Source organism: Microtus pennsylvanicus, chromosome 19 (assembly GCF_037038515.1).
Source record: "Microtus pennsylvanicus isolate mMicPen1 chromosome 19, mMicPen1.hap1, whole genome shotgun sequence".
Lineage (NCBI taxonomy): Eukaryota > Metazoa > Chordata > Mammalia > Rodentia > Cricetidae > Microtus > Microtus pennsylvanicus.
Genome location: NC_134597.1, coordinates 22,114,360 through 22,138,872, shown reverse-complemented (window position 1 = coordinate 22,138,872; position 24,513 = coordinate 22,114,360). Strand labels below are relative to the sequence as shown.

Sequence of the window (24,513 nt, the reverse complement as noted above, 5' to 3'; positions counted from 1 at the left end):
AGATACAAAAGACGAGATAAGCAGCCATCTACGGTAATCAATTCCCAAAGACCTTATGATAATCTCTCAATAAAACAGAAGTTATTTCATTCAGAAATACGATCCATCTTTATTTCTTGTGCTTACCCATAAGGCTGAAAGACTGACTAGAAACCTGAGCCAGATGTGATGGTTCAAGGTTATAATCTAAACCCTCAGAACACTGGTATAAAAGGACCACTGTGAGCTTGAGGTTCCAAAATGAGACATCCATGGCTAGACAGTAAACACTGTGTTTAAATAAGAATAAAAGTCTTTTTTAAAAAATCTAAATCCAGTCTATACTAAAAATTTTCTTGATCCAAGTTTAAAACTAAATATCAAAGTTCTAACTCAAGAGGCAAAGGGCAAAGGTTGAATTAGAAAATGGTACCCCTCTCACTACATGAGAAAAATCTAAATAAAATGCCCCAGTAGAGAGTAGGAAAATCAAAGACAAGTGAAGGACAGAAAGAACTGTCAGTTCAGCCCAGGGAAGGAGCCGCTTAGCTGTTAATCTCACAGGCAGAAACATTAAATTGCTAATATACTGCCTCAGCTACTCCACAAGCCATCTTTTTAGAATGCTACTATGGACATGTCTGGTTTTAGAAACCAAAAATCATTAACATTGCACCCCGCTCTCAGCTGAAAACGATTAACTTCCAGTCTCGGATACAAGGATATCTATTTGAAGGGCAAAAGCAAAAATATTTCTCTGTGAAGGTTAGAACATCTGTACACCAGTATGTACAGAATAAAATGCCATTCACACTGGGATAGTACCACATCACGGTACAACCAGAACCTGTGATAATGGCCAGCAATCAACAATTCACCCGATTATATCCAGACCCTGTTGTTTTAAGGCTGTTTGGGATTTTTTTCTTCTTCTTCTTTCTTTGCAAGCATTACAAGTAGCTACTGACTACAAAATATTGTCACCATCCATTCCATTTGCAGAGTAAAAATCAGGCTCTTCCATGCTTCAATCAGCAACCACCAAGTGGCTGAATTACAGGGTCAGCTGCCACAAAAGGAGGAAAGACTGGCAAAATTTCTTTCCCCTTGTATGCATGAAACAAAAGCAGCTAGACAGTTCGTAGCCCTAATGGACAGCACACTGGGAATGTCTTAAGGGGGGGGGGGCTTTTAATGGAAGATTCTTCAGCACAAAATACATTCATTTTCAGATTCATCCAAAAACAGCTATCCTCCACCTTTACAAAGACCCAGCCGATCACAAACCAAAAAATAAATAGATGATAGATAGATAGATAGATAGATAGATAGATAGATAGATAGATAGATAGATAGATGATAGATAAACAGATAGAATAAGGGATGCTCTAAGGGAAAATCTTAAGAACAAGCAAAAACAAGCAAAACCCAAAAACAAATTAGAAAATGTGTACAACATAAAATGGCAGTAGCTAAGTACCATCAGACAGAAAAGAAGGAAAAAAGAAGACAGTTAAAACCAAACTGTGTGTCGATCCATAGAGGGCTGATTATGGCTGGCGAAAGGAAAGATCTAGGTTTGATCATTATGAGTAATGGAAGTCGCAGGGAAAAAAAGGCCAGCGGTCAGAAAGATAATGAAAAGTCTAACCCAGACTAATGGAAACTAGGAATTAGTATTTATCTACTATATATTAAGATGAACCTGAAACTCTGAAAGCAGCAAAGGACAGTATTAAGTGATCATAGTTATTTTACTATATACTCATAGCAAATCTAAGTCAAGAGAGTTAAACCCTAAAATACAGAGATTCTCCTGGTCAAAAACTTAAAAATCAGAGATAAATAAATAAATATATATCATAAAGTCAAACTAGGACCAAGTTAGGGCTGATTATCAGAACTTGGTAGTATCAAAGGGTATAAGACCCTCCAAATCCAAGAGTTTCCTTTATCAATTAAAAAGAAAGGCCATGAGGAGCTTAGATACTGCCTATGAGATACAACCAAAAATATAAATTCAATTACAGGAACCAAAAGAAAATCACTATGTATGTTACCATCTAGACATATTAATGCCAAGAAAAACCCCTCAATAAAATATATTCCCAAAGCTATCAAGAATGGCTAGCAGGCCCGAACACAAAAGGTCCAGTGACTTGTCTCTATCTTTCAAACCCCTCACTTGTGTGAAAAGAAAACAGGTGACAGACAGGACACCTGACGTATGTGGGCTCCATGATGTATGCTATTCTGCAATTCTAACTGCAAACCAGAGAGGAGAAAAAAAAACTCCTCTAAGCTATACCAAGCAAGACAGCTACTATTCCAGCTAACAATGCCTTCAAAAGGATAACCACAGGTAAATAAGGTAATCTTCAGTCATCTCAAATGCATACATCTCACAATATTTCCAAAATCTTACTCTTGGACAGATCTGTACTTACTCCCAAACTGAAATTAACCCTTATTAAATTGTCAGTTGCCAAAAGCATGCAGAACTTCCTTATATTAAGACATGAGAAATTTCTGGACAGCCCTGGCCTTCAAGCATGCTCAGAGAGCAATGACACAAGGGAAAGTAGCACAGTGTCACACGTTCACCTGACTCCAGAATGTGAAGGTCTAAGCATCCCCTGTGACAAGGTTAGTATTCATCACCCCTTATAACATGATAATGATAGCAGCAAATGGATTCTAAAAGCTTAAATTTTAGACCACAGTAGCAGACTCTCTGCTTTGGCATATCCCTGATTAGCAACCTCCTCTTCAGAACTGCACACTCTGGCGCTGCCAGGGATGCAAGGCTTAGCTTTCTGAGAGAGAGCAGGAGGGAAGAAAGGAAGTTGGGGGAGGGGAGGACTTTCTATTTCTCTGTAAACTGTGTCATTACTGCCTAGAGAATAAGCAAATGCTTACAGAAACATGGAAGAAGCGGTAAAATACGGGATATAGACACACACTGTGCAATAAGTAAAATCCAGAGTGGCTCAACTCAGTTATGGACCACACTCTTCAGATAACTCAAGTGTGCTCCCACAGCTCGCTTCCACTAGAAGCTACGATCTCTAACCAAGCCATCCTCATGCAGGCGCACCAAGAGATCACCCAAGGCTCAGGAGCAGAAATCTATAAGGAACAAGTCACCATCTGGACTCAGGATTAGATGCACTAAATCCAATTCCTTCCGCATCATTTGAAATCCAGTTGTAACCGGAAAAATGTCTTCGTGATGGTAAGGTATAGGCTAAAGGCTACCAAAAGTCAGGAAAACTACAGAGCTGTGTCAGGGGAAAGAAATATTGATCCCTTTCTTTGGCCCCCTGCCACACTGCCTATTTGCACAGCCCCCTACAATGCTATTAGACCAGGGGCCACAGCTAGAACTCTGCAGCGTGCATCAGATGGCAAAGTCTGCCTTACAACAGCTCTCTGAGCTACGGACACTCTGAGTGACACCCCAGACACAGTCAACAATAGCTCTAATACTACTACCAATCTCAGTACCAAAAAGAAGCAAAGCAAGCATCAACCCAAATAGGGATTCTACAGGTATAGCCACAATACACACCCTTTACCTCGCCGATATTGTGACATATGGCTGTTTCTCCTGCACCCTAGCACTGTGTGCTATGTCTGGTCTCCCTGGTTCATCACAGAAGTACAAATGCAATCTTGCTTTTTTTTTAAAAAAAAAAAAAGTAAATAATCAGAAAAACATCCCGGAATAAGCAAACTAAGCACAATCATACCAAATACTATCAAAGATAACTAAAAGGAAAACACACATCAGACAAAATTCCTATGGGCAACATCCTACAAAATACCTCACTGCTTCTCAAAATGATCAAAGTCACAAGGAAAACAAGGAGAGGCTGAGAAGCTATAAGGAGGTAAAATATCCAAATTTAATGTTACTGAAAGAGAAAAAATACTTTACAAGAAATCTAAATGATATAATAATGACTTTAATTAATACCAACAAATCAATACTGGTTCATTAATTGTAACAAATGCACCATACCCATGTAAAATACCAAAGGCTGGCGATGAATATGTGGACTCTTGGCATTGTTTGTTCTGAAATGATCCTAAGAATCCTCTTAAATCTCTTCTCATTCACATCTGCAAACTGTACTGCTAATGAAATCTTCTGTAAGTCTTAGCCTATGTACACTGCAGAGGAGGCTAATATTCCTGCCAAAGTATCCCTATACTTCCTTTCCTTATGCAGGCCTTTGATAAGGTCAGGCAAGTGACAAATTTTTCATTTCTTTGTTTTCTGAGGTCTCTGTGTGACTGCTTGGGAATATACTGGCCTGTTTAGATCACACCAAACATATTAAGTATCTTTGCTTAAAATTTTAACATAGAGCCATTTCCATTCAGCATAAAACTAGAAAATAGGCAAGAAAAACAAAAGGCATAAAAATTATAAGAATATAATAAAATTAGAATGCTCACAAAACATAGGAAGAAAACTCAAAGATTCAACAAATACTTAACAAACAAATTAATTAATTAAGTAGTGGAAGACAAAATCAGCTATTTCTATTAGCAATAACATCTGAATTTCATCCCAAATAGCGAGTACCACAAAGAACAAAATCCTCAGGAATAACAAGATGTTAAGAAAGAAAGAAAGAAAGAAAGAAAGAAAGAAAGAAAGAAAGAAAGAAAAAAAGAAACTTGTACAATGCCAATTATAAAACATTGTTGAAGGACCTGGAGGAATGACTCAGTAAGGAAAGTGCTACCTGTGGAAGCATGAGGACCTCAGTTGGGATCACCCCTACCTTCGTAACACCCATGTAAAAAGCCAAGTGTGGCAGCACACGCCTGTAATGCACGTGCACATGCACACATTAACCATTTACAGAGATAAAAACTGCTAGACAAGCCAGGCGGTGGTGGCGCACGCCTTTAATCCCAGCACTCGGGAGGCAGAGGCAGGTGGATCTCTGGGAGTTCGAGGCCAGCCTGGTCTACAAGAGCTAGTTCCAGGACAGGCTCCAAAGCCACAGAGAAACCCTGTCTCGAAAAACCAAAAAAAAAAAAAAAAAAAAGTTAGACAACAAAGATAAATGGTAACACATCCCATGATTATGGATTAGGAGATCTAAAACTGCCGATATGCTAATATTATTTCTGGTGGGTTGTTTGTTGGTTTTGTCAATTTGTGAATTTAATGCAATCCTATAAATACATCTGCTTTCTTTTCTCTTAAGATGCAATGCTTCACAAATTTACATATAATCCTTATTAGAATACTGTTGTCAACTTGACACAATCTACAACCAACCCGGAGAGTTGCTGAGCACACCTGTGAGCCATTCCTTAAGTGGGTTACCTGAGATGGGAGACATCACCACCACCACAGCCTAGGTCCTGGACAAAATGAAAATGAGACGAGAAGCTAGGCACCGGCAGGCATGCATTCGTTGCTGTCTTGTTCTCACTGGGCCTATACTAAGACTAGTGCCCTCAGACTCGGTCTCTGTAAGAACTCCTTGCCAGAATAACTATGAGCTAAATAAAGCTCTAGTAGTTGCTTTTAGGCAGAGTTTTACCACAAGAGAAAAGGAGCCAAGAGAGAAATGGGTAGCAGAGGTGGGGCCGCTGCTGTGATGAACATAACTGTGTGGTTCTTAGGCCACTGGAAATATTTTGTGGCTAGAATGTGGAAGAGTTTGGTACTGTAAGCTAGAAAAGCCAGTGAAGGCTAGAAGTATTCCACTGTTTTCTCGTGTGTATATGCAGCGTGACAACTGTGTCACATTCCTACCTTGCCTCCCTGGCAGTGGACTGTATGTTGAATTGGCTGTCAGGGTATTTATCGAAGTGACAAGAAAACAAGCATGATAACAAGCCAATTGGGGTGCACCTTGCAGTTTTACTACATGTGCCACTTAAAGGAGCAACAAAAGAGGTTTGATGGGTTGTTCATTGTTTGATTTTGGCTTGCAGAAATTTAAAAAAAAAAAAAACTGTAACAAAATTCATACTGGATCTCAAAGGACCCAAAATAGGCAAAAACTAGATGATGCATGATTCTTTATCTCAAAACTTACTACAAGGCTACAATATAGAAACCATACAGTACTGTCATGGAAAACTTGCAAGTCAGACCAATGGAATCGTGCAAAAATGCACTATGTGATCAAAAGGCTACTGACAAGAATGAAAATTCAGTACATAAAAAGAGATAGTCTGCAAAAAACAACACCCGGAAGCTAGAGACATGCATGAAACAATGAACTGGCTCCTTGCCTAGTGCCACACTAAGAACTGATTCAAACTGGATCTATCACTTAAATCTTGGAATTTAATCAATCACTTTTAAATCTTAGAAGAAATTTGCAGAGCAAAGACTTCACTATTTTGCATCTGGCAAAGATCTATTAGATATAAAACCAGATATAAAATCAGACTGCCTAAAAATTAAAAATAAAACAAAAACAACCACTGTGCTCCCAAAGCACAACTAACAATAAAAGGTCAACCTACAAAATGTGAGATATTCTAAATCATGTATCTGACAATGAGTTTAATAGCCAGAATATCTGCAAAACTCCTAAAACACAACAACAAAACCAAGCAGTCCAATTAAAAATAAGCAAAAACCCAGGGTTCAATACCTAGCACTATGAACAATTTTTGAAAACTGAAAAACAGGCAAAGGACTTTGACATTTCCCTAAAGCAGCCCACAGAAATAGACGAGCAGAACTCAACACCACTAATCACTAAGGTTAATGTAAAGCAAAATTATAACAAGTAATAATTTTGTTATTTGGATGACTTCTCCAAGAAAATAAACCAGGGTAGAGGATCTCAGAAACACAATTAAATGATATAGCTGTGATGCTAAATAACTCTTGAACTGGAAGCACAGCAATATGGTGAGTGTGTCAAAATCAATTCCGTGCTAGCTAAGTGATTCCATTCTAGCAGACCCATGCTCTATCCATTGCCACCTTACAACCTGATCTCCAATGCTGGCCTAGGCTACCTCTGCCAATCAACTACTTGGGCTCTCGGACAAAGGTCTCAAAGGATAAGCTTGAAGGATGGATAGCTTCACATCCTTCCAAAGCACAAAGGTGGCTGCTGTTTGTTTATGTTATCAAAGAGAACAAACATGAGGTCTCTAACAAGTGGGGCAGTGAGAAGATATCTCTTGGGGACAAGCTCTTTTCCCTTCCCCCCAACAACGCTATTCAGGTCTGTGAAATCTGCAATGCTCACAGATCCAGCAGTAGGGACAGAGAAGCCAAGCCACGTGCTCAGGGGACCATATGGCTACAAACTGCACAGATCAGCTAAAACGCCACAGGGAAGGCAGGCAGGGAACTGGCAGGCCACAACAGGCACAAAAGTCTCAGGCAGGCTCAGCTAATCGCTGTGAAGGGGACATGCCTCTCTGCTAACCTGGAGAGACAAGAAGAGGCCTCTTTCGCAGTTCTTTGTTTGAGGGATAAAACCTCTTAAGCAGATGATGGAAACCAATCTTTCAATAGGCCACATATAACAAGAAAACCCTTAGTTGAGTTTCAGTTCATAGTGAACCTCTTGACAAAAACTCTCCAGAAATCAGCTGTCAAACCTCAAAGTATCCTGTGAAGAAGTCAAGAGTTATCCTTGCAAGGATTTCCAGTTATTTTAGTCATGTCCTATACAACTAAAACCTTTAAACTGGGTAACTGTAGAAGGAAGAGCCCCGTTTGGAATAGACTGGCAGGCCTGTGGACTTCAGGCTGTAGATGAGGGCCTTTGTTCAATTTCCTTGAAAAGTTACTGGGCACCTTTCTTTTGTTTGGGGCTGGAGAGTGCAAGGGGTGTTGGAAATGGGACTAAGGATGGAACCTAGGCCCACACACATGCTTGAAAACATCCTACCAATGAATCACACCCCAACCTAGGCCCACACACATGCTTGAAAACATCCTACCAATGAATCGCACCCCAACCTAGGCCCACACACATGCTTGAAAACATCCTACCAATGAATCGCACCCCAACCTAGGCCCACACACATGCTTGAAAACATCCTACCAATGAATCGCACCCCAACCTAGGCCCACACACATGCTTGAAAACATCCTACCAATGAATCGCACCCCAACCTAGGCCCACACACATGCTTGAAAACATCCTACCAATGAATCGCACCCCAACCTAGGCCCACACACATGCTTGAAAACATCCTACCAATGAGTCACACCCCAACCTAGGCCCACACACATGCTTGAAAACATCCTACCAATGAATCGCACCCCAACCTAGGCCCACACACATGCTTGAAAACATCCTACCAATGAATCGCACCCCAACCTAGGCCCACACACATGCTTGAAAACATCCTACCAATGAATCGCACCCCAACCTAGGCCCACACACATGCTTGAAAACATCCTACCAATGAATCGCACCCCAACCTAGGCCCACACACATGCTTGAAAACATCCTACCAATGAATCGCACCCCAACCTAGGCCCACACACATGCTTGAAAACATCCTACCAATGAATCGCACCCCAACCTAGGCCCACACACATGCTTGAAAACATCCTACCAATGAATCGCACCCCAACCTAGGCCCACACACATGCTTGAAAACATCCTACCAATGAATCGCACCCCAACCTAGGCCCACACACATGCTTGAAAACATCCTACCAATGAATCGCACCCCAACCTAGGCCCACACACATGCTTGAAAACATCCTACCAATGAATCGCACCCCAACCTAGGCCCACACACATGCTTGAAAACATCCTACCAATGAATCGCACCCCAACCTAGGCCCACACACATGCTTGAAAACATCCTACCAATGAATCGCACCCCAACCTAGGCCCACACACATGCTTGAAAACATCCTACCAATGAATCGCACCCCAACCTCTTAACACTTTCAATTGTTCAAAAAGGACTGCCAGCCCACAGTTGGTTTGGGGTTACCAAAAGAGGCAGCCTGCAAAGCATCAACAGATTTATTATGTTCTCCTGTCAGAAAAAGTTAGCCAATATTTCCTCGGGCACATATTAGAAATTAAGCCTGCTTCTATCAAGTAATATTTCTAAAGACCTATTTGCAAATATGTTCCAATCACCTCTAAGGCAATAACTATCATTTATAGATACTTACTACACTTTCTAAATATGAGAAAAATTACCGGCTTACATGAATAGCAACCTTCTGGAGATTGGTTAAATAAATTACAGTATAGCTTTACAATGGGATATTAGGTACCTATTAAGGAAGTTGATCCAAACACTTGCTTTGTTTCCTTCTCTAAACAACTATTTTTTAATTGAAAAAAATTTTAAAGAATGTATTTAACATTTACATAAGCTCAAGAATATAAAGATAATTGGAGAGACAAATACTGCAAAAGATCCTGAAAGTTGGTGGGTAAATGGATGAGCATCTGACTCCTAAGCCAGAAGTGAGGAAACTCAAGAGTCAATCTAATAATATATTAAGCAGAGCCCCAGCTGCCCGGAAAGACTCGGGAACTACCAAATCAGGCATCTTAAGAAACAACCAAGGGGCTGAACACCAGGATTGGCTTCAAATCTCTGAAACAGCTATTAAATTTCAAAACATATGCCTAAAACCCAGTTTCGATGCTTACAACCTAGTATTTTAAAACCTTATTCTTAAATGACAAGGTTTATCAACTACCCAAAAAGCCTCTAATATGAAAACTAAGGAGCCAAAATAACTAACATGAGGACACAAAGAACATGAAGGAAAACTGCAAAATAATCAAAGGTATTTCCTCAGACAGCTAAGAGATGGGATGAAAGACGTTCTAGAAGTTTGATTTAAATAGCCATGATAGAAGAGATGCATTCAAAGAACAGATGAAATTCATGGGATGGGGGGGGGGGGATCACACATGCCTATAGTCACAGCACTCCTTGGAGGCTGAGGCAGGAGGATCTCAAGTTCAAGGCAAGCCCAGATGATCTAATACAACCTTCATCTCAAAAGCAATAATACAACATTTTTTTAGAAACAAAGAAAACAGGAAGGGAAGATCCAAACACTAGCCACAAAGAACACCATACAAATGAGAAAAGGTCTAGAAAGGGAGAACAGAGAAAATAAATGAAAGGTGGCAAAGCAGTTTAAAAAGACTGAAGATCTAAACTCTCAAGGACAATGTTACATCATCATGACACGTCAGAATACCAGGCTTAAAACAACTGGATAAGCCGGGCGGTGGTGGCACACGCCTTTAATCCCAGCACTCGGGAGGCAGAGGCAGGCGGATCTCTGTGAGTTCGAGACCAGCCTGGTCTACAAGAGCTAGTTCCAGGACAGGCTCCAAAACCACAGAGAAACCCTGTCTCGAAAGAAAAAAAACCAAACAAAAAAAAATGGATAATTCCTTTTAGGAAAAAAAGAATCATACATGGTGGAGAATATCAGTCATTTCAGATCACAAAAAAGGGGGAAGGGGGGAGGAAAAACAACAACAAAACCCTAGAAACTAAGGACAACTAAGCAATACTGTATCAATTCTCATGGGAAAAAGCACCTGACACACACCCACTAGATTATCAACTGAATATATATGGAAAATAGATATGAATGGCTTCAAAACTTAGCCTCAAGTAGTCTGTTGTCATGAAGTTCGGGAACAAATATGCCACCTAAATCATATAGTAAATTATCAAGGAAATGCCACAGGATCCAGCAAGCATAGTCCTAAGCTGAGAGCAAAGCAAAAGCACCTCCTGTGATGCCGGCAAAGAAATCCAAATGTAAACCTCATCACAGGGAAAGAGCAGTCCATCAGTCCCGGTCAGCACTGCCTAGGGCTCAAGACAGAATTACTGAAGCAAGATCAGCAAACTGAGTGAATGTTGAGAAAAAAACCTAGGTAGACAGAGAATGTGAGAGCTGAATTAATAATATGCATAATATATGTGCATGCAAATGTTTTAAAAATTACTAACTTGGGGGGATAAGAGGAAATAAAAATTAGTTTCAGTATGCAATATAGCTATTAATAAAGTAATTAGCACTTATAAAATAAATACTATTAATTTAAACAAAGTTATAATCATACTAGAAAATGTGGAAGGATATATGAATGTTAATATCTAAATACATAATGGAATGTACATTAAACAGAGAGATTAACATCACTTATCAGCTACCTAGGCATACACTAAGGAGGGAAAGAGGCCACAGCTGAGCTCTGTAACCTATTACTTTGAGTAAGGTATGATGGGAGGGGGGGTTTGGGGGGAGACAGGGAAGGAAAGAGAGAGAAGAAAATCAGTATCAGAATCTAAATTTTACCATTATATGACAGTTTGGGGATTTCTCAGGCTGACAGTGCCACCTAGTGACTTTCCAACATAAATTCATGGTTAAGTGATAGAGACAGCCACTGTCCACAAGTAAAGATATCTAACCCCTTTGCCTATAAATAGACAAAATCTTCAGTGCCTCTTAGCAAAAGCAAAAACAGGCTGAAAACTTCATAGGATTTAGGAAAGCGTGGAACTAAATTACTCGAATTACTGAAACCTTAAAAGGAAAATCTTTTGCACAGTACTGTGATAGAACCACTTAATTTATTCAACAGCTCTAGTTGTCTGGGAAGCAAGCATCCACCCAAAACACAACAGCCAATAAAGAATTCAGGGCAGGGAAAAGTGAAACCACAAGAGTTCTAGAGAGAATGAAGAGAAAGATGAGGACACAGGAAACCCTAGAGTGCCAGTTGCAAAGCAAATAAAAAGATGTCTCAAAAATGAGAGCTATTTTGAGCTAACATGCCCACAACCTTAATCCTAGAACTTATAATGAACTTATTTTAATTTACAATAAGAAATACAATGCGCGCGCACACACAGACGGTGTGGGAAGCTCCTCTTGAAACAGTCAAGAGATACAGCAGTTCTAATTATTCAGATCCTTGTATTATCACTGGCCTGGCAATGGCCACTCTGCATATCAAAATGCTGAGAATGACTCACCTTGGCAACAAACTGCTTGTCCTTTTGGTCCAAATTAGCAGTAGGAGCCACATAGTCTCTCCATATTCTCAGCCTGCGCTCCTTGGCAAACCTGGCAACAAAGCAAGGGTGCAAGGTCATTCACTGACCAGTGCATCTCACCTGAGTCCAGGAGCACCACAGAAGCAGGCGACAGAAAACCCTACTACCCTCCCCTGCGGACAGATCCGGAAGAAAGACCACCGCCAAACCAGAACAGAGCCCGACTGCAAATGTAAAGTGTGGAGCAAACAGAAAAAGCAGGCTGTATGGACATAATAAACTTATGAACGGCCCTCTGAGACCCCAGTATTCAACTGCTGGAGACTGGAGCCCACAGGTCCACCTAAATAATTAACTCTTTGCTTTATCTTCTGAGTGAGTGCAATAATACAGAGCAATTATTTTCTTTTTTTTTTAAATATTTATTTATTATGTATACAATATCCTGTCTGTGTGTATGCCTGCAGGCCAGAAGAGGGCACCAGACCCCGTTACAGATGGTTGTGAGCCACCATGTGGTTGCTGGGAATTGAACTCAGGACCTTTGGAAGAGGAGGCAATGCTCTTAACCTCTGAGCCATCTCTCCAGCCCCCAGCAATTATTTTCTTAAACAAGAAGTTAAACATGACTCTTTTTAAAGAATCACAGGTCTGCCCGATTGCCATCTGAATTGTAAAAGGGTTACCAGCTACCAGATTGAATTCAGAAAACACCAACAGTGTATCTATCTAAAGTATATTTGAAAAACAGACAAAATCTGCAGACTTTCACTAATAAAAGCTTAAAAACCATGTTGTCAGGAATTCATTTCAAAATATTAAGCCCAGTAGATTATTTTCTGAGCCAGACCAAGAGTGGAAAATTGAGTATGTGCAAAGATTAAAAAAGGAAAAAAAATCAATGACCAGATGCATTAAACTATGAATAGTGGACGCATGTGCAGGGGGAAGGAACTATTATTTATGAAAGCACATTGCAACCATTCTTTTAAGCTGCACTGAAATAGAAAAAGACAAAGAAGCATGTAGTAGTTGTAAAGTACATAAAGAATTTCCAAAGAGAGAACTATAATTGTACCCACAAAACTAGTAGCTCAGATATGGCATGCAGAACAGCAGACAAGCAATTATGCACTGAGATATGACTTGCATTTTCTGGCCTAAGTCTGTTTTGCAGTGATTCTCTTTTTAAAAAAATCTAGTCTCTTGCAGCTGTTAGAAAACACAGATATTATTTTAATTGTACTCACTTTCTTCAAAGACAGGTAGGAACTAAAAAAATGTCAAGAAAATTTATCAACCAAAATAATAACTTAGAACAGTAATGAGAAGAAAATAGAAGTTTTTGAACAAGAGCAAAAAAAAAAAAACTGAGCATAACAGAATCAAGTATTTGAAGAACTATAAGGCTATTATATTTTTCAAATTAAATTATGGCACAATATATAACTTTTTGTTTTGTTTTATTTTGTTTTCTTTTTGTCCCTTAGCTGTGTATCCGAACTGGTAAAAAAGCAAATTAACAAAACCGTTGTAATTTTAAGATTCTGAGCTGAGGCTCCATGCCATGAAATTTAAGGCTGGCCCGCTGTTGTAGCGCTGAAGTTTCTGCCTTCACCCCAGTGTCGCTTCTGTTCACACTGCCCTGGAACTAGACGTTCAGGTCTGCATGGTACTGTTCCCAATCAATAACACTTGCTGCCTGCTCTATTTTCCTCCATCTACCCCACCAAATGTGAGTTCAGCTAAACGTCTAGCTAGACGTGGCCGTGATAGCTAAACAAGCTACCGGTCTTCAGAATCTCATGCCTTGTGGAAAGTCATCACTGGCACTTATTAACTAAAACCACTTTCAAACACACTGAGCGATCAGCTTGTATGTCCTGGTCTCAATTAGGACCCACAGGCTCGAACCTCTCCATCATAGCTCGAATCTTGCTTGCCTGTTTGGGAGCAGCTGAAATGAGTCTCAAATTTGTTTCATTTCAAACACCTAAAACAAAGAGGGGACCTTGGAGAAAACTGACTTAAAAGCATTTAATAAGAGTCAGGTAGAGGTGGCCCACACCTGTAATCCCCAAACTTGGGAAGCAGAGGTAGGAGGAGCTCTGTAAGTTTGAGGCTGGCATGGTCTATAAATTGAGTTCCAGGACAGTCAGAGCTGTTACACAGAAAAGGCCTGTCTCAATTAAAAAAAAAAAAAAGTAAATCAAGTAAAGTGGCTGGCAAGGTGGCTCAGTAGGTAAAAGTGCTTGCCACCAAGCCCGATTGTCTGAGCTCAATCCATCCCATGTGGTGTAAAGAACCCACTCAAGTTGTCCTCTGAGTTCTAAACACTGTAGCATGTGCAAACCCACATACATACCCTGAGGCCTTACTACCCAGCATTAAGCTAACCTGGACCTAAAGTTTAATGCCTGAGTCACTCCATATGATAGCCCTCCTTCTCTTGGAATTTCCCAACTCCTTTACCGAAATAAACAGACAGTGCCACAGCTGGGTGAGAGAAGACGGCCAGACTCTTGCCCTGAATACTTAGCAAGGTGCCTGGCAGGCCTTACCTCTCAGCTGCCCTCAGCTTCTCTGCACCCCGGGTGTAAACTGCAATTGACCAATCCACACAGCGTGCAAAGCCTTCCTTCAGAAGGAGCTCAGTGATGTTACCATTCTAAGAAACAAGGTACAAGAGAGAACAGACACAAATCACACATCATTGCCCCAAGAGATCACTTCTGTTTCTGACAGCGAACACAGCCACTGTCAAGCTGGTACTTCAAGTTTTCTAAAATAACAAAAAGGAGTTTCCCTAACTAAAAAAAAAATCACACCCAAGACATGGGACACCAAGACTCCTTCCAGCAGCCTTGCCCCACATCCCAAAACCCAGCACTGCATGTCTATTTAACAGGAGCAGAATAAATGTTAGCGGCACTGAATGGAACTGACATCTCAATAGCTCTTCTTGGGGGCAGAGGAGGACGTTAATCTTTGGAAGAGATTACTCCTTATTCTTCTCTGCCCCTAAGAGTCAGCACTTTCTCCCCTTTGCAGAAGCAGAAAGCTGAAGAACAGACTGCGGGAAAAGCACAAGCCCCATTTTTCCTGGTGAATAACAATTCATATTCTACTGTGACACAGAACCATCTGGCAGGGCATGGCCAGGGAGTCAGCACTCCAGAAGAAACAGACATGACCTTGGCACCCTGAAAACCAAGCCTCCCAGCCTTCTACAGCTGCCCTCATGGGAATCATCTAGCTGGAAAAGTTAACAGTAAATTAGGTGTGTATTATATCTCCATTACAATAGTGAAAACCCACTTTGTTTCCACAAAGCAAGGTCACTTCTTGTGCAAGAATAACATTTATTACATTTACCAAAATGCACAAGAGGGTCAAACACCTAAAAATCACAACTACAACCACATTATTTAAAAAATAATAATAATAATAGTTCCCACTCAAATCGGAGTTAGGAGGTAACTAGATAAAGATTAGAATATGGGAAATAATTGTTCCACATATCAGTCTCCTTCTGACTAATGTGTCAATACTCCAGGCTAGCTGACTTCTACACCTACATGAACCTTCCCAACCCTCCTCCCCACCTCTAGAGGATGTTGACAACCCTAGTCGTCCCCTGACAACTTTCAGACTTCCCTTTATGAAGTCAGGAACATTTCAGAGGAATCCTACATGACAACTAGTATCTGCACAGAAAAGGCTCAAGTCATTAGATGATAATAATACTAAAAGTATTAATTAAAAGTAAAAATTTGGCCAAAATTTCAGATCATGTTGCACAGAAAGAACAGCAAACTGAACACATGGCAGACCCACCAAACCCAAGCAGAAGGGCACACTCACTGGATGAAGGATGGTACCCAGAATGTTCTGATTGTGACAGCTCTCCAGAATAATCTGAACATCTCTCTGAAGCAGTCTCGACTCCGTGAAAAACTTGGCTTCTGCAGCAAAAGGCTCTGGTGTTTCACTACCATCTGCTTCTCGACGAAAAGTTGGGCACTAAATGAAAGTAAGGGTGATGAGGAATGCAGTTTAAGTAAGCGAGATGCCCTGCACCCCCACCAGGCTTTCCCAGGGGCACGAGGACCACAGCCAATGCTCAGGGAGTTCTCAAAACTGCTCTTCTGACCATCTTTAAAGCACCAGTCCAATCAAGCTTCTTGTCAAAGGCAAAGAAAACATACCATGTGAGGAAGCATTTTAATTTCCTTTGAAAATGTCCCCTTACCAAGAAAGGATCAAGGCAGTACCCTGCTTTCGATCCCTAAATATTTCAAAAATACATATGGGTATTGTACATAAATTCAATTCATATCTAACAAGTTTCAGAGCCACACATGCCTCCTCCCCTTTTCTCCTGGCCTCACATCTCCAACAATGTCCCATACTAACAGGCCTTAATTATGTGAAATCTAATAGAATTATCTAAGAAGCTTACAACTAAGCTTCAAAATAAGCTAAGCTTCAAAACCTAAGTTACAAAATAACTAGGAAGTACTCTGGCTCATAGTAGGAAGAAAAGTTGGTCCCAAGTCTCCAAGCAGAGAAATCTGCCTATCACTAGACACTCCCACAAACCCCAAGCCCACTGTGCAGCCCAGTATGTGCTCTAACCTTAATCCCTGACAACATGACGGTGACAAGGTAGTGATCTGGGAGGAGCAGGGCCCGAACCACACTGCCATCTCGAACATGCTCGATGATAGCTGAATGACAGAACAGACATCTTTGATCATTAGAGAAAGTTGTTCCAGGGTTATACAAGTTTCAGGGTTAGTTTTAAGTAGTCTTGAGAACAGAAAAAAACAGAATGTGCAAAATACTAACAGCTTATGATCAGCAACAGTACAAGGCTAGTCTCTGCCATACATAACTAGTAAGCTTTGTGAACCAACTCAAAGCCCCTTCCAAAGTGCCACGGTGTTCTCTAACTCTTAAGGATTCCCTTTGGGTACTAAGCAAGCTAAAGAAAGACTCACTAGATCTTTTAAACCCCAAGAATCAAAGAGAGCAAACAGAAAGAAATCACCCTGAGTTTGTCTGCCTTCCCCTGCCATCCTCACCATTGACAGGCTTCTGGTGGTGTGAGTCCACAAAATGCCTTGGGTTCTCAATGGTGTACTTGAGGTCCCGGATGGTATGTGAACCATTCCCCTCACTCCACATCCCTTTCTTCGACGCTTTTGCTTGTTCCTCACATTCTGAAAGCCGATTCTGCTCTGGGCTGGGATATGAAAGATAAACAAGCTGTGGTTACTGAGTTCACAAACAAAGCTATGGGCTCTTTGCCAGTTGGTTTCTATGGCATCTCGTCCCTTAAAAGAGACCAAGGCATTTATTTAACCAGAAAAATCACCATAAGCACAATTTCCAAATTTGTTCCTTCAAAGGAGAGATGAGATTCTAAGAGCATTTAATGAGAGGATCTAAGGAACACGTAGTCCTTCTGCCAGTGAGTAGAAAAGAACAAGTTAATGGCTCCAAGGGGAGCCACTCCAGGGGGTACAAATTCATTTAAGCATCCCAGAAGCTAGGCCCAGCTCAGCAGGTTCTGGTGCAGGAGGTGACTAAGAACCACCCTTAACACTTTCTCTATCTACAAATTAAGGCTGGGGCCATCTGCAGAGTGTACTGCTACCAAAGATAATGTTAGCTCAAAATTACTTAGACATCCACAAGGCCAGCTAGACAATGAGAGTTTGAAAATAAGTCTCCTCCTTCATCAGGCAGGAAACCAATACATCAGTACTGCCCAAAAGGAAAATACAAAATACTTCTTAAGGTGGGAGGTATAAAGTGCAGAAATGACTGTTTACTGACACTTCTGAGCTAAATGTAGGAAGCAAGGAACTACAAGGTCTTTCTTTGCAGGATTCCAAACACCTGGAGGACCATCCACAGCCATGCACACATTGGATTTCCTCTCCTGGTCTCTAGGAATTTCTATCTAAGCAAGCATGACCTAATATTTCCAAAGAAGTTTCTGGTACCTCTTCCTTCTCTTCACCAAAAATATATCCAGAGGATTCAGAGATATCAAAATTCACAGAAAGCAGAATTTATTGCATTATGGGGGTTGCAGAAGTAGGCGCAAGTATAAACACTGTGAAGAGACGACATTCAGTCTGGCGGGGTTAGTGCTCCAGAGGCAGCAGCACAAAACTGTTAAGGGGTTTTTCTTTATTCATTGCAGTTGCAAACTGAATTCCCCCTCCCCCCCCAAAAAAAACACATTGCAACAGTAATCATGCCAGTAATTGTTCTTAAGTTAGAACTGTGGCATGCTTCCAAAAACATCACCTAAAAACAAATGTCTTAATTCATCCAATTCCCACAGGCACACACAACAATTACAGAGTTCAGCAAAAGTCTCCTTCCAATCAGAAAAGACTGCAGGTACATGGTGATTGACCTGGCCCTAAGTCTCAAAGGACAGAAAGGCGGCAAACAGTATAACTGTGCCTTTGGCTCATTCCCATCATGGGTACACCTGATGCAAATATTTATTCAAAGTCTTTTCTTTGGCTACTGCAGTCATATAACATAGCAAAAACTTAATGGTTTAAATAGCATGTTTATAGGCTCTAAATTACTGATGTAGCATATCACTTTTCAGAGACTAAAGTGTTAATTAAAGCCAGCTGCAACCCACCCTACTGAGAATACTAGTGAACAAGATTTATGTACCATAAGCCTTCCATATAAACACACACACACACACACACACAGATTCTAACAAGTTAACACTGGCTTTGACTAGACAAATACGTTTTTATCTATTAGTGACGTATCCACAGATTCAAGACCACAGGGTCAGAAAAGAGTTTTTACTAACCTTCAAAGCAGAATCTTTTTCCCCCTGCAGGGTTCCTTACACCAAAGGAGACATAACATCTCTTTTGTCAATCTCCCCATTAGAATGCTAGCACAGCCTAACACTATTCACTGCTATATTGTCAGTTCATAGAACCCTGATACACAGTTGAGGTTCAATATTTGGGCGGGCAGGCTGGGTAAATAGTCTGGAATTGCATATCTATAGCCTAAGACCCACTAATTCATAAATTTAAAAAAAACAAAAACAAAAAAACCTTAAACCCTGCCTAGTCTCCAGGCATGTTTTTAAAGGAGGTTAGTACCACTAAGAAAACGCTTAGTGAACTCCTGGCTCAAAAACAATCTAGGAGCAAGAAGATCCTAGAAGAGATTAAAGCACCTGGGGTTGTCCGTCTTGGAAAGAACAGGAATGAGATGAAATGAAGTAAAACAGTTTGCAGTGGCTACCAACCTCTCGGTCCTTAAGAAAGAATGTCATGTGTACTGCATACTTACTTATTGGCTCTCATGCCTTCTCTCCGGGTGGCCAAGCCTTCTGCAACGAGTGACTCTGCAATGTTTTCCCCATTAGTATCTGAGGAAGAAAATGAACCACATTAGTATCTGAGGAAGGAATTAAGCACAAGAGCCAAACCTACCTCTGCTAGCAACAGCACACAGGATGGGCCATTTTCACTCTTCAGGGAGGGAGGTGGACTGTGGGGAAAGGAGCCAGCAGAAAGGCGGCATTGGGCTTCTCAGAAAACTTCCAAAACATCTACTTTCTAGGACAACGTTTCTTTGTAGGACTTTGTTTCTAATTTTCTAGGGTATTCCTCGGCCAAAAACAATCCTGGGAGCCACAGGAGATTCACACACGGCAGGCAGGCAGCTCAGGAAAACAGGGAGAAACACAAAGAAGATGAAACCTGCTCCTGAACACAAATCCAGCTTTGTAATAGCTTGGAAAAGACCTCGGCAGCCTATGTAGTCCACTCTAAGTAGGAGACTGCACTTGCCCCACTGGGTTCCTATGAGAATTAAATAACACGTACAAATCACAAACACAGTGCTGGGGGGGGGGGGGCAGGAATTAGAAAGAGGCAGATAAACTCAATAGTGCCATCTATCACACTCATTCCAGAAAGTCCACTCCTCTCCGTGTCACAGTCTCCACTCCAAAGGCCACCAAGGCAAGCCACAAAGCTTAAGACTGACTCTTGTTCTCAGAGAAATACTAAGAAGAAAATGTCTGGTTTTCTCTTTCACAGAGCAGCCATCAGGACAAGAAAACGATGGTAAACATAGAACTCAACCTGATTAAGGCTCCACCTAAGCATAAGGTTCCACCTGAAACATTAACTGCATTTCCACACTACTGAAAAAGCTTTTAGTCTTGGTATGTCTCTTAAATCCTTGTCAGCTAAAATGATAAAGAAAGACACCTTTGCAGGAATCACTGCGTAAAAATCCTTACTATGGCAAAGAGCAAGCTCCCAAAAAAACTGTAGCACAGCAGCCTAGCTGACAGGCAATATCAGCACAGAATGGATGTCTGCAAGAGTTATAGCGATCCGGTATACTACACACTGACTTCCTCAAGCAATAGTAAGTACATGTGCATAAATACACATAAATGCACACACCTCTAATCCCTCATCTAGAAGTTGAACATCTCTACAAAGTCAAATTGCATAGTTGTTTTCCTACCAGAGAATGTTGAGGACAATGTTTATATATACAAAAGACTCAAGGTTCTGCAGCTAAGAACCTGGCCCTTTGTCCTGAGGTTACTGTTGAATCTAAACACAGATTTCACTAATACTAATAAATATTACAATGGTTTCCTCAAAACACAAGAATTCCAGGGTGGAGAGTCAAGCTAAAAGATGGACCAATGAGGGAAAAGTTGTGTACCAAGAGGCCAAAGAGTCAGAACATAGAAAAGAATAAAGTCCAGACACAAAGCAAGTGAGAGACCATAAGCCCACTACCAAACACATCCTGAAGCTCTTAGAAATGCTCGTCACAGAGCACTATGTAACTCTGACGCTTTCAGAAAGTGAGTTCTCATTGGGCGACAACTTAAGCGGATTCAGAATCACCAAGACACAACTTCAGCTGTTTCCAGGGGCTTAAGTGAGGAGGGAAAACATTCCCAAAATGTGGGTGGTGCCAACAGGTGGGCTCACTACCCAAATAAAAAGGGAAAAGAAGAAAGTGAGCTAGGTACCAGCATTCACTGCCTCTGACCACAGATGAGATGTGACCAGCCACCTCACGGTCCTGCTGCCATGTCTCCCCAGCAATGATGGGCTGTATCTTTACACTGTCCAATCAAAGCAAACCTTCCTTTCCTTGAACTGTTTTTTCAAGAAAACTAAACTAGCACAGAATATTTCTCCTAAAAAGAGGAAAATACAGTCCCTTATACTGAACCTTCAAAGGATGCAACAAAATGTGATAAAAAGGGAAGAAAGGTAAACATAATTATAGTGATATTTTGTTTATGATCTAACAAATAAAGTGTGCCTGAAGATCAGAGTGCACAGCAGCCACACTAGTCATCCATACAGGCCAGGCAGTGGTGGCAGACATCTTTAAACCCAGCAGCCATACTAGTTAACCATAGAGGCCAGGCAGTGGTGGCAGACATCTTTAATCCCAGCAGCCACACTAGTCATCCATACAGGCCAGGCAGTGGTGGCACACACCTTTAATCCCAGCAGCCACACTAGTCCTCCATACAGGCCAGGCAGTGGTGGCAGACACCTTTAATCCCAGCAGCCACACTAGTCATCCATACAGGCCAGGCAGTGGTGGCAGACACCTTTAATCCCAGCAGCCACACTAGTCATCCATACAGGCCAGGCAGTGGTGGCAGACATCTTTAATCCCAGCAGCCACACTAGTCATCCATACAGGCCAGGCAGTGGTGGCAGACACCTTTAATCCCAGCAGCCACACTAGTCCTCCATACAGGCCAGGCAGTGGTGGCAGACATCTTTAATCCCAGCAGCCACACTAGTCTTCCATACAGGCCAGGCAGTGGTGGCAGACACCTTTAATCCCAGCAGCCACACTAGTTAACCATAGAAGCCAAGAGGTGGTGATGGTGGACACCCACCACTAATCCCAGGACTGGAAAGAAACGTAAGACGGGAGGAAACCAGTCTCACTCTCAGTCTGAGGATTCGTGGAAGCAGGATCACCATTTCAGTCTGAGGAAGAGGTGAGAACTGGTGGCAGGCTGCTTTGGTTTTCTGACCTTCAGCTGGAACCTGATATCTGACTCTGGGTTTTTATTATTCATGCTATATGTATCTATAAGCCAAGGATCTCATCCTTAGATGTTATCTATCACATGATAAATAAGAGGGAGTCACAAATAGATAGACATCTGCAAAAGTCAGAGGACTAAGCCTTGGTGCATACACCTTAAATGGCAGCACTCAGAAGGCAGAGGCACTCTGAGTTCCAGGGCAGCCTGGTCTACATCACAAGTCCCAGCCCTAAAAAGTTAATACTAATCATTCTTCTATGTAAGTTCTAAGCTAATCACAAGTTCTACTCCCCAACCCTCCATTAAAAATAAAATTCAAAAGAGCTGGACAAGATGGCTTCAGTGTCCTTCTCAATACACTTTTCTAAAATTTCCACAACTCAGCTCAGTCTTAATGGGATGTCATTAGGCTTGCCTTCTAATGCTGGCCTAGAGTCAGGCACCAGCTACTAAGTCAAACAGATAATCTAAGTTGCTATGATATTAGAAAGACTTCTAATTAAGATAATTTAACAAAAGACTTTTTATTAAGCAAATGACAGTTTAATAACTAAGTCTTTCATTGTCCCATTGCCCACTCAAAAGACTATCCCCCACTTTCGCGTTTCCTCTATCCAATCCAAAGAAGGCCACAACATCTAATATCTCGTGAATCATTTGGCCTAGCTAAAAATATGTTTATATGAGCAGTTGTGCGTGCACACTAAATTAATGATGATGTAGACCATGTCAAAACTAGTTGTTTCCCATATCTTTAAACTCTCAAGAGCTTACAAGTGAAGAAATTAGGCCTTAGAGAGAGGTAAAGGGTAAAGGGATACAGAATGGAAAAGTCAGAATTCTAACCCCAACTATCCAATACCAAAGCCTATTTTCATTCTATTTTATTTCAAACCATAAGCAGATTTTTAAAGTAACAACTAGCCCCAAACAGATCTTCTTTTGCTAAAGAGTCCCCAAAAAGAACAAATGCCACAAGATAAAAGAATACAGAATAGGAAATCTATAGGAATTCAATTATCACTCTGATCCCAAAGCACAGTGCTGCTGAGTGCCTTCTATGGGAAGAAGAATGCTATAGTAAACCACACCAAGCCAAGAAAGCGCAGGAGTGAGCAAGGATCAGGGTTGCTGGACAGGTGCTCTGTTCTTATGTGTCCGTGTCCAGAAGCAATTCCCATACAACCCACAGCATCTTCTAGAGTTAATGTCCAACAGAGGCCTGGTATGGGATTGTCCTCTGTATGCTGTGAATAATACTGGTTAATAAAGAAGCTGTTTGGGGCCTGTGATAGGGCCGAATAGAGCTAAGCAGGGGAAACTAAAGTGAATGCTCAGAAAAAGAAGGTGGAGTCAGGGAGATGCCATGCAGCCAACAGGGACAGACGTGCCGGAACTTTACCCAGTAAGCCACAGTCACAGATTAGTAGCTAGCAATATGCTTAAGCTATTGACCAAACAGTATTGCAAATAGTTTCTGAGTGATTGTTTCGTGGTCTGGGCAGCGGGGAACAAACAAGAGGCCTCCTACTACAGGGGCCCATTCTGGCCTTCTGCCAAATTAAAACTGATCCTTGGAAGGACTTAGGCTCTAAGGGAAATGAGTCCACTCTTCTTGCTGCTCACCTTTTCCAAGGTAGATCATTCCATACTCTCGCCCCTGGGGAGTCTTGTTTTCTATTGTAAAACAGACTTCCTTCCCAATCAGCTTCTTGCGAAGAAATTCTCGAGCTGGAAATGCCCAAGGCTGAAATACAAAACAGAAGTGTCAGGGGAAAACTGCCTACTCCAGATCCCAAGTAGTAGCAAATCAACTTCATGTCTTCACTAAAACTTTTTAGACACTTAACCTCAGTCTGGCCCTGTGCTGGGCCAAGGACACGAAGAAAAAACACATACAACTGACAGCACACTTAGGCCCTCCTAAAGAGGCTCCAGCAGCAGCTGGATGACTAGCACAGGCCCTAAAGCAGGCCTCAGCTTTCCAGACACCAGCAGTAGCACTTTCCTCCGCCACTCTCTGCTCAGTTACAGCTTACTTCTGCACGATATTTGGCAACATTTTTATAGCACTTACCATGTGCCTGCCAGTGCTCTGACTGCTTTCTGTAGATCATCCCACTCCCTGAAATGGGAAGCCCCTCCAGGAACCACCTAGAGGTGGAACATCATAAATCACAACTACTACCGTCATCTGCTTGTCTCCTTCCAGTTCCCGAAGCACTTGCCTTAATGCCAGTTCAAGGCAGAGCTGGAACGGAGACAAGCTTTTATTTAGTGCTGTTACTATTGGGGGGTAAATCTCTGCTCAGGTAGGAGCCTTATTTATGCCACTTCTACTACCGTTTCAAGGACAGCAACAAAGTTGAGAGAGCAGTTCCAAG

The 24,513-nt window shown here is 41.4% G+C and overlaps 1 protein-coding gene across 1 annotated transcript in view; it reads right to left on the bottom strand.

Annotated features, from left to right (window-relative positions):
- Positions 1 to 24,513, bottom strand: part of Snd1 (staphylococcal nuclease and tudor domain containing 1) — a 391,403-nt gene that overhangs the window by 326,814 nt on the left and 40,076 nt on the right. The window contains exons 3-9 of the mRNA XM_075953759.1: positions 23,756 to 23,876; positions 19,363 to 19,441; positions 17,094 to 17,254; positions 16,645 to 16,736; positions 15,871 to 16,029; positions 14,568 to 14,674; positions 11,986 to 12,076 (exon numbers count right to left, since the gene is read on the bottom strand). Coding sequence (XP_075809874.1) covers positions 11,986 to 12,076; positions 14,568 to 14,674; positions 15,871 to 16,029; positions 16,645 to 16,736; positions 17,094 to 17,254; positions 19,363 to 19,441; positions 23,756 to 23,876 — 810 coding nt within the window. The remainder of the gene's footprint in view (positions 1 to 11,985; positions 12,077 to 14,567; positions 14,675 to 15,870; positions 16,030 to 16,644; positions 16,737 to 17,093; positions 17,255 to 19,362; positions 19,442 to 23,755; positions 23,877 to 24,513) is intronic.